Below are 10,255 nucleotides of genomic sequence, written 5' to 3' on the forward strand. Positions count from 1 at the left end.
GCTTATATTCAGCTTATTGTCCACTCTAATCCCCAGCTCCTTTTCTACAGAGCTGCTGCTGCTGCTTAGCCAGTCAGTTCCCAGCCTGTACTGGTGCATGGGATTGTTTCTCCCTAAGTGCAGGACTTGGCACTTGTCCTTGGTCAACCTCATGAAATTTCTTTTGATTCAATCCTCCAATTTGTTGACGTCTTTCTGAATCTAAGCCCTACCCTCCAGCATATCTATTGTTCCCCTAGCTTGGTGTCATCTGCAAACTTGCTGAGGCCCCACTCCAATGCCAACTTCCAGGTCATTGGTGAAGATATTAAACAAAATTGGCCCCAGAACTGATCCCTGGGGCACTGCACTTGATACTGGCTACCAACTAGACTTTGAGCCATTGGCTACTACCTCTGAACCCAATGATCCAGCCAGTTCTCTATGTACCTTACAGTCCTTTTATCCAAGCTGTATTTCCTTATCTTGCTTGTGAGAATATTGTGGGAAATTGTGTCAAAAGCCTTGCTAAAGTCAAGGTATGTCACATCCACCGTTTTTTCCACATCCCAGAGCCCATTATTTAATCATAGAAGGCAGTCAGGTTGGTCAGGCATGACTTGCCCTTGGTAAATCCATGCTGACTGTTCCTAATCACCTTCTCCTCCAGTGCTTAGAAATTGATTCTTTGAGGACCTGCTTCATGATTTTTCCAGGGACTGAGGTGAGGCTGACCAGTCTGTAGTTCCCTGGATCCTCCCTTCTTACCTTTCTTAAAGATGGGCACTATATTTGCCCTTTTTCAGTCACTGGGACCTCTCCCAAGAACCATGAGTTTTCAAAACAGGTGGCCAGCAGCTCTGCAATCACATCAACCAACTCTCTCAACACCTTTAGGTGCATCTTGTCCGGCCCTGTGGACTTGTACACAGCCAGCTTTTCTAAATAGTCCCTAATCTGTTCTTTCACCACTGTTGGCTGCTTACCTCCTCTTCAAAGTGTGCTGCCAGGTTCAGTAGTTTAGGAGCTGACCTAGCCTGTGAAGACTGAGGTGAAAAAGGCATTGTGTATTTCAGCCTTTTCTGAATCATCTGTCAATAGGGTTGCCTCCCCTATTTAGTAAAGGACCCACACTTTCCTTGATTTTCCTCTTATTGCTGACATGCTTGTAGCTAACTGCAACTCCAGTTGCACTTTGGCCTTTTCCAGACCTCTTATTTTATTTGTTGCTCTCCTCTAGACTCTGCAAGATACTTGCATCTTTCTTAATGCACAGGACCCACAATGAGACAGCTGAGGCTTCATTGGGGCTGATTCCTGTACACGCTTCCCAGAATTCTATAGTGCAGCTCATTACATTGTTTACTCACCTTGTGGTCCACTATAGCCCCCAGATTTTTTTTTTTTTTTTGCAATACTACTGCTCAACCTTTGATCTCCATTTTGTGTTTATGCATTTCATTTCTCCTTCCAGACTGTAGCACTTTTGTCATTAGGGAGTTTCATGTTGTTGATTTCAGGCCTTCCCTCATTAAGGTAGTTTTGCAGTTCTGATCCTGCCCTGCAAAGTGCTTTCCTTCCCTCCTGGCATAGTGTTACCTGCACACTTTACTTACAAAACATTTTTCCTTTAGTGTGTTAATCTGGACAAACTGGAACCTATAGCCACAGAAGTGCGGCTGATAAATAAGTCTATGGAGCTGCTGGACGAGAGGAAATTCTGGGCTGGTATTGTCTTCAATGAAATTGCTCCAGACAGCACAGAGCTGCCACCACATGTCAAGTACAAGATACGGATGGACATAGACAATGTAGAAAGGACCAACAAGATTAAGGATGGGTGAGTGTTGACCCATGCTCATCTTATGCGAGGCTGGAGCCTGGGCAAGGATTTCTAACAAGTCATCTTTGTCCCCTTGGGTTAGGTACTGGGACCCTGGTCCCCGCGCTGACCCCTTTGAAGACATGCGCTATGTCTGGGGAGGTTTTGCCTACCTGCAGGATGTAGTGGAGCAGGCAATCATCAGGGTGCAGACGGGCACAGAGAAGAAGACCGGTGTCTATGTGCAGCAGATGCCCTACCCATGTTACGTGGATGATATGTAAGTTGCATGGCATGACGTCCACCTTCTAAAGGAAAGTTGCTGGCTCCAGGGCTGATCCAGAGTTGCAAGGAATGTGGCTATTGCCTCTAGCAGAACTGGGCTTCTAGCATACTACTGAGTTAGCCCTGTACTTCTGTATCAATGTGTGAACCCACCTCCTTTGCTCAGCTTGGGGTCTCTTGCACTCTGAATGTGTCCGAAGGATCTAGGAATATGTGACGCTTCAAACCACCTCCTCATGTGCGTGGGGGGAGGCCCTGCCTCAGGAGAACTCTGAGTGGGACTGCACCTCCCAGGTGCAAAATGGGGGGGGCAGAGGTAGTTACTTCCCCATATTGCTGGTCAGCCCTCATGGCATGGGGGAAACTGTGTCTTCTTACCCTCAGGTGGTTAGCTTGCTCCCTGTAGAAGAAACGGAACTTGTACACAAGGAGAGTACAAGGGATGCGGTTGGTGACTGGTCCTTGTTCAGGGCCCTTGGGCACATGTCTGCCACCGCAATATGGCACCAAGGGGTGCTATGCTGAGACATGGCATTCCCACTCTACACACATGGTTCCCATTGTGTTAGAAGCCATTTAGCTGCTTAGTGTAGTGGCCTGCACACATCCTAGTGTGTCCTGCTGAGAGGCACTTCAGCTCTGAGAAGTGTGCCCATGTTAAGGCAGGTACACAACTTCCAGTCCAGGATGTGTACTGCCTGTGGAATGGCCCTAGTGAGGCTCAGCACGGTTCTCCCACCTGCCATGCAAGGATGTTCCCTCAGTGATAAGAGGTGAGCCACTCACCCAGTGTTACCCAAGAAGCTGCATCAGTTTGTCTCAGAGGCTGTCAGACCCCACAGCCATCCTCTCCTTCCTCGCCACTTCTTGAGTGCCGTGTGTCCCATGACTTCTTGCAGCACAAATAACCACAGCAGCATTTCCCTCTCCCTTTCCTGTGGCCCCTTCCCTTCCTTCCCTCAGCTTCCTGCGTGTTATGAGCCGCTCAATGCCTCTCTTCATGACCCTGGCGTGGATCTACTCAGTGGCTGTGATCATCAAGGGGATTGTGTATGAGAAGGAGGCCCGCCTGAAAGAGACCATGAGGATCATGGGTCTGGACAATGGCATCCTCTGGCTCAGTTGGTTCATTAGCAGTCTCATCCCCCTCCTCATGAGCGCTGGGCTTCTGGTGCTGATCTTGAAGGTGAGATGGGTGTTGTCTTTATCCCCTTCGCTGTGGTGTCAGTCTCCTGTAGCCGCATCACAGCATTGTGCCTCACTGCACCAGCAGCCTAGAAAAGCTAACACTCAGGGAGCAGGTGGTAACCCAGTGGCAAGAGGCAGTTGGTCCTGGAGCAAGGCAGAATGGTTTAAAATAACAGGAGGGCTGCAGTTTTATTGAGCCAGTGCTCCTCAAGGTACCATGAGTCCAGTCAGAAAGCCCTGAGGTGAGGTGGCCCATTGGGCTAATATAGTGAAAGTCCACCAGCTTCTGCAGCCAGTGGCCCATCAGGGAATGATGTGGCTGGTGTCATACCCAGCCACCTTTGACTCCTCAGCCCAATCAAGTAGATTCCTATTTACATCTGAGTCAACTTAGGGGGCAGTCCCTGGGGTATGGAATAGCCCCTCTGGAGCTGTAGCGTGATACCTTAATTGCTCTGCCACTAGGCTCCTGCTGATGTTGTAGGAAAATATACCATTAGCCATGCCCCTGTCCCGCCTGCTTACAGTACTGTTTACTGAAGCAGGCAAGCTGGGGCAGTGAAGGCCATGATTATTAATTACTTCTCTGGGGAGCTTGTCTGATGCCTGATACACAAAATATGTCCTTGCCCAGGTGGGAAACCTTCTGCCGTACAGTGACCCCAGCGTGGTGTTCGTCTTCCTCTCGCTCTTTGCTGTGGTGACCATCTTGCAGTGCTTCCTCATCAGCACTATATTCTCCCGGGCCAATCTCGCAGCAGCCTGCGGTGGAATCATCTACTTCACCCTCTACCTGCCCTATGTGCTGTGTGTCGCCTGGCAGGACTACGTGAACTTCTCTCTCAAAATCTTTGCTGTAAGTTGAAATAGTTTTGGCACTACAGAGCAGCTTTGGGTATTGGTGAGGTCAGGAAAGTGCTCAGGATGATGCAGTTGCAGTGAAGGACAGGCAGGTATTATGGAAAATGAGGCTTCAAGAACCTCTAGAATGATTTTGGGGTCACTTCAAAAACTTTTCTGAAACTGCAAAACTTTACCCCCTCCTCTGTGGTAGAAATCTGGGGTCTCTTCAAAGGATCACTCAGAACAAATGAGGCCAACAGGTTTCTGTGGCTGAAGGGAAGTTCTTGCTTTTTACTAGGGGCAGAGAATCCCTCCCCACTCCCCCATGTACACAAAAGCTAAGTCATTTCTTGTAAAGGCTGTGTACCTATCTTACCACTGGCTTTTTTTCCTTCCATCTGCTTCTTGTCTCATGGTCCTCTAAGGGAGTCACATGACCATGAGCCCAACCCTAAAGGAGGACTGAGTGAGTACCAAATCAGATGAAGGGGGTTGACAGGTCCCTGTCTGTGCACCTCGGGTGGAAGTCCTAGCCCTGCTGGGAATTTTTACTTCAGTGGGGCCAAGCTGCCATCCTTAGTGTGGTAGGCTAGGGCTGTCACATTACATTAGCTCTGAGCTGCCCCCAGTGAGTTCACTTTTAAAGACCAGGTCTTATTGTGTCAGGAACAGTACAAAGACTTAAGCATGTTCACCTCTTCCTCCTCTAGAGTTTGCTGTCCCCAGTAGCCTTTGGGTTTGGCTGCGAGTACTTTGCATTGTTTGAGGAGCAGGGAGTTGGCATCCAGTGGGACAACTTCTTCAGAAGCCCCCTGGAAGAAGATAGCTTCAGCCTCACCACCTCTGCTGCCATGATGCTTTTTGACACATTCCTTTATGTGGTTATGACTTGGTACATTGAGTCTGTCTTCCCAGGTGAGCCTTGATTGTAGGACATGATGTTCTGTCTTCACTACCCTTCTCTTCCCCTCTTCTTTGATACCCACTCTTTAGACTTGTTCTTGCCTATTTGCCAAGAGACCAAATACTGCCTGTTTCAGGCAGAACTGATATATCTCCTACAAAAGGGCACTGGGGGAAGTCTCAGCTATCAGTAAAATTAAGTCAAAGCTGGTAATTATTGGCTTTATACACCAGTATAAATTTACATTGAGGCAAAGCAGACAGAAGAGCAACTATTCCCAGACAGCAGCTTGCAGTGAATGCTGTTACAGTACCTTGCTGGCAGTTGGCAGGGGAATAGGTGATAGCTTACTTATGGCAATGGTTACCTTTGAACAGCTGTGAATACATGAAGCACCTTTGTAGCTTTATCCCTGAATTTTCCCCTGATGGCCGTACACCAGGTTCAGGTAAGTTACTCAGATGTAGGCATTTAAGCTGTCTGTCTGCTCCTTGTCTATATCAGTGTAAAGACTGATTATTCCGGTGTCAATGTGCTTTGTATCCAAGCCCTTAAATCTGATGCAGATTTTAAAATTACTATCCTGTACCTTTGAATAAAGAAATTATGTGCATGATTTTCTGGGCTGATGCAACTACTTCCTGTTGCCCATCTAGGCCAGTATGGAATTCCCAGGCCCTGGTATTTCCCCTTCACAAAGTCCTATTGGTTTGGTGAAGAATCGGAGAAGAGGCAGTACCCCCATTCTGATCAGAAGGGCCCTTCAGAGGGTGAGTGTCGGACACGCTGTGCCCAGAACCTAGCTGCTCTGTTTTAGATGAGGTCAGTGGGGATTTGCCTGGGTAGGGGACATCAGGGTTTAACATTCCTCAATTAAAAGCATGCCTACCTTAGTCCCTTCTCACTGTCTGACTGTGTAGTCAGTGGAAATCAGAAATCAGTGGAATTATTGTCCATATGAGCCTTGTAGGACTTGACTCTTTTGAGGCAAATGATTCTCAGTATGTCTCAGGAGTGGATGCTCCGTGGCAAAAGGCTCTAACACTTGTTGTAGCTTTTCCATGAACTATACCAGACCACAGATCAGGGTGTTCATGCTGGTCATCCAAGTATTACTTAGGACAAAGCTGAAGTGGGCAGCCATGGAGGGAATTACACCTGCAGAAAAGGAAACCAGGAGGCTTCCTAGCTGCCCCACCTTCCTGTGAGTTTCTGCTGAGAAACACAGCAGCTGCTTCAGTAGCAGCTCAGCCTCGCAGTGACAGGGGGCCCATGTGTGTTCTGTACTACCTGGCTGATTGCTTTTGTTTTCTTTCAGTTTGCATGGAGGAAGAACCCACTCATCTCCAACTTGGGGTGTCTATTCAGAACCTGGTGAAGGTTTATCGTGATGGCAAGAAAGTGGCTGTAGATGGGCTCACCCTGAATTTCTATGAAGGGCAAATCTCCTCTTTCCTAGGACATAATGGAGCCGGGAAAACTACCACTATGTAAGGACAGCATGTTTTTTGAAGGAGAGGGAGAAGCACCCCTTATAGTGGTTCTGAAATCCAGTGCTCTTTCTATCCGGAATACCCTACTCAGTATATGCAGGTAGATAGATGGCTAGATCCAGGGCCTCAGCCTGTCTCTGCTGACTTCAGTGGAGCCCAAAAGGTAGAGGGGGGTGCGGCTTTAGGATGGTAGTGAAGGGTAGCAAGTTTCAGGTCAAGGATGATTCTGAATGGCGTACTATCAGTTAGTGCTTTTAAAAACCCAGTACGTGACCCTGGCTTATTGGAATAAGACGGCTCTGTGGAATCCTTCCAGGCTTTTGGAAGAAGGGAAAACATTTCTCTGTAGCACAGAACCAAGCACATGCACTGTGATCTAACAGTGGTGAAAACCTAGCAGTGTCATTTAGGAGACAGTCCTGTGTCTGCTTGTGTTTGCTTGTGGGCAGCAACTACTTGATGTGGGTCATCAGGTAGAAGGATGGATAGAAATGTGCAGATCCAGGTCTGCGCATTTCCCTAGGGTTCAGTCCAAGCCATTATCCATTCATCTGCTCTTGAACTTCTCACTTTGGACTGCTTTATGGCATTTTGGAACTTACTCAATACCTCTCATGTTTGTCATTTCAGGTCTATCTTGACTGGCTTATTTCCTCCGACTTCAGGCACAGCCTTCATCTTGGGCAAAGATATCCGCTCTGAGCTCAGCACCATCAGGCAGAACCTGGGTGTCTGTCCCCAGCACAACGTGCTGTTTGACTTGTGAGTATCAATCACAAAACATCATGCTGGCATTGGTCTGTCACTCATCTCTGACACTGCCACGTTCTGCAGCTCTTAGCCAGCTTCTGGAATCATTCATGGTAATTTAATTCCAGAGTAACTCCACAGAGCCATGATTAGAATAAGGGAAACCCAGCTGTTGAGGTAACTGGGGTATAGCAGTGAGAAGGTTCCTTCTGAAAATTTGTCAAACCACAAAGAGAATCTATTTTTATCACTATGGTTTAAAATGTACACAGACCAAGAATCAAGACTTGTAAGAACAGATCCCCCACTGATTCGTACCAGTCCATCTGTGTCAGTTGATCTATGCCAGGTTAAATGTGTGTCATGGTTTTGTTGGCTTGGGATTCTGGCCTATAACATTCACTGGGAGCTGCAGGGTGGCAATATCGTGTAGCAAACATGTGGCACCTCTTGGGTTCTGTTCCATGACTTAGCATGTAGTGTGGGTTATAGCAAGAAGGTGTACTCAAAGGTGTCAGTCCAGTGCAAAACAGGTTTGGGCATGTACAGAATACACAGCTTGTCAGGAAGACATTCCATTTTGTTATTTGTGCCTGGGGTTTATAACCATACCCTAGACACCATTTTTCTGGAAAGTTGTTTTTTTTTTACTGAGAAAATAAGGCAAACATTTCCAAAGTGATTTTTGGATGTAGGTGCAAGCTCAGACCTCAGAGGAGTTTCACAGATCTGGGCACCCACTCTTAGGCCCTACACTGAGCACTTACAATCACTGTCCCCTTCTGGAGATGCTGGTCCTAGAAATTATTTTCCCATAAACAAGTTAAATTGAGAGAGAGTCCAAGTGTTGAGTTGTGCCTGGGCCTGCTCCCATCCCCTAGACTGACGGTAGAAGAGCACATCTGGTTCTATGCACGCCTGAAAGGCCTGACAGAAAAGGAGGTGAAAGAGGAGATGGAACAGATGGCGATGGACGTTGGTTTGCCTCACAAACTCAAGGCCAAGACAAGCAAACTCTCCGGTAGGTCCAGAAGCTTCAGATCTTCATGCCTCTCTCTCTAGTTGCTTGAAAAGCTCTGAGGAGGGCACTGTAAGAGATTCCGTTGCCTCAGTGTCAAGGGATTGTAATGTAACCTGCCATTCAGCATGTGTGACTCACCCCTCTCCCTGCTTGATTTACCCTGGCACCTCATCCATCTCCCTTCCTGATTTACCCTGGCACCATGACACTGGGGGGAGGCGGGGGAAGCACTGAGCCTAGTGTCTCTTAACTCTGTTACAGTGTGCACATGACTGCAAGAGGCACTGGGGTGCAGGCAGATGGGAATCTGATAGATACCCCTAGCTGAGCTTCATTGTCACACCTGCCTACCTAGAGCACTCCAACATGAATGCTTCTCTCCCCCATTCTGCAGGTGGCATGCAGAGGAAGCTGTCGGTAGCCCTGGCCTTTGTAGGTGGCTCAAAGGTTGTCATTCTAGATGAGCCAACAGCTGGTGTTGACCCATACTCTCGCAGGGGCATATGGGAACTGCTGCTGAAATATCGACAAGGTACCTGCTCCCTCCCCTGGTTAACACATGTTGCTGAAAGCCAGACAGCATCAGTGGCTTATGGGTTATGTGGAGCAGATTATCCTTCCTTGACTGATCAGAGGGGGCACAGGGGCATTATCTGTATCTTTATGTGAAATTTGTTAAAGGCCTGTGTAGGAGACAGCAACAGACAGTACTTTAGGCCAGCGTGCCCTGGTCAATGTCCATGCTGCCTGTTGAGCCCTTGCTCTTTAGAGGGTGGAACTGTATCAAAGGGCCAAAGAATGAGCCATGTCCTGCTACACTTCTAAGGGAGGGAAAAGTGCCTGAAGCCAGATCCTGATTCTCCCCTTATGCTGGTATGAGTCTGGAGTAATTCACTCCTGATTCACTTGGGTTGCTGAGATCAGAACCTGCTCTTCAATGTCTGTATTACAGAAAAACCTTCATGTGCCATGTGGACTCTATCATTGGTTTCAGTCCCTTTTGGTTGCCTGACCCTGAAGCCTCCTTTCGTCCCCCAGCTGAGTAGAATCTGGCAGGTCAGGAGTTTGGCTATAGGTTGCACCTCACATGTCTCAGATAAAGGCACAAATGCAGACCAGTGAGTGCAGTCAGTGCCATTACCTGCAGCAAGTGCAGCTGCTCCCTTTTCAATCCTAGCACTATGAGTGCATGAACAGGGTGTTGGGACATGGGACAGAAGAGAAAAGTCATACCAAACAGATGCCAGGTACTTTCTTCTGTATCTCCTAACCATATGCAGACACCATCTAGCCTGGATCCAGCTCTCACTCAACAACATGAGGGGCATGAGGAGATCAGTGATATCATTGACTTGCTGCTATTTATTGACATCTTCCTGCCTTTCCCTTATTTCTAGGCCGCACAATCATTCTCTCCACACACCACATGGATGAAGCAGACATCCTTGGAGACCGCATTGCCATCATTTCTCATGGCAAACTGTGCTGTGTTGGCTCTTCTCTGTTCCTAAAGAACCAGCTGGGAACAGGCTATTATCTCACCCTGGTCAAGAAGGATGTGGACTCTTCACTGAGCTCCTGTAGAAACAGCAGCAGCACTGTGTCTTACCTGAAAAAGGTACAGCTTCTCATAGCTGCTATCTGCTCCCTTTCCCTATTCACACTCATCATTCTTGTATCAAACGTTAAGCTTGTCCAGAAAGCATTGACTAAGAGACAGTACAATAGGTGGGCTGAAATGAAATCCCATCTCACAGCCACAGAAGATTTTTTCTTATTTCATAGTTTCATAGTTTCTAGGGTCGGAAGGGACCTGAGCAGATCATCTAGTCCGACCCCCTGCCATGGCAGGAAGAGCACTGGGGTCAAATGACCCCAATAAGGTGGACATCCAACCTCCTCTTAAAAACCCCCAGGGTGGGAGCCTGCACCACCTCACATGGAAGCTGGTTCCAGACCCTAGCCGCCCT

General features: G+C 47.9%; 1 protein-coding gene and 1 long non-coding RNA gene across 2 annotated transcripts in view; one reads left to right on the plus strand and one right to left on the minus strand.

Moving 5' to 3' along the window:
* The window catches only part of LOC109297389, a 788,954-nt gene that overhangs the window by 286,784 nt on the left and 491,915 nt on the right, over positions 1 to 10,255 (minus strand). The gene's annotated exons all lie outside the window — the stretch shown is intronic.
* ABCA1 (ATP binding cassette subfamily A member 1) overlaps positions 1 to 10,255 on the plus strand; it is a 168,283-nt gene that overhangs the window by 108,226 nt on the left and 49,802 nt on the right. The window contains exons 13-23 of the mRNA XM_019517098.1: positions 1,614 to 1,819; positions 1,905 to 2,081; positions 3,050 to 3,272; positions 3,909 to 4,130; positions 4,828 to 5,032; positions 5,678 to 5,791; positions 6,340 to 6,511; positions 7,145 to 7,276; positions 8,146 to 8,285; positions 8,680 to 8,817; positions 9,683 to 9,903. Of these exons, the coding sequence (XP_019372643.1) occupies positions 1,614 to 1,819; positions 1,905 to 2,081; positions 3,050 to 3,272; positions 3,909 to 4,130; positions 4,828 to 5,032; positions 5,678 to 5,791; positions 6,340 to 6,511; positions 7,145 to 7,276; positions 8,146 to 8,285; positions 8,680 to 8,817; positions 9,683 to 9,903 (1,950 nt within the window). The remainder of the gene's footprint in view (positions 1 to 1,613; positions 1,820 to 1,904; positions 2,082 to 3,049; positions 3,273 to 3,908; positions 4,131 to 4,827; positions 5,033 to 5,677; positions 5,792 to 6,339; positions 6,512 to 7,144; positions 7,277 to 8,145; positions 8,286 to 8,679; positions 8,818 to 9,682; positions 9,904 to 10,255) is intronic.

The sequence above is a fragment of the Gavialis gangeticus genome, unplaced genomic scaffold (genome assembly GCF_001723915.1).
Source record: "Gavialis gangeticus isolate Ggan-Ray unplaced genomic scaffold, GavGan_comp1, whole genome shotgun sequence".
Taxonomy (NCBI): Eukaryota; Metazoa; Chordata; order Crocodylia; family Gavialidae; genus Gavialis; species Gavialis gangeticus.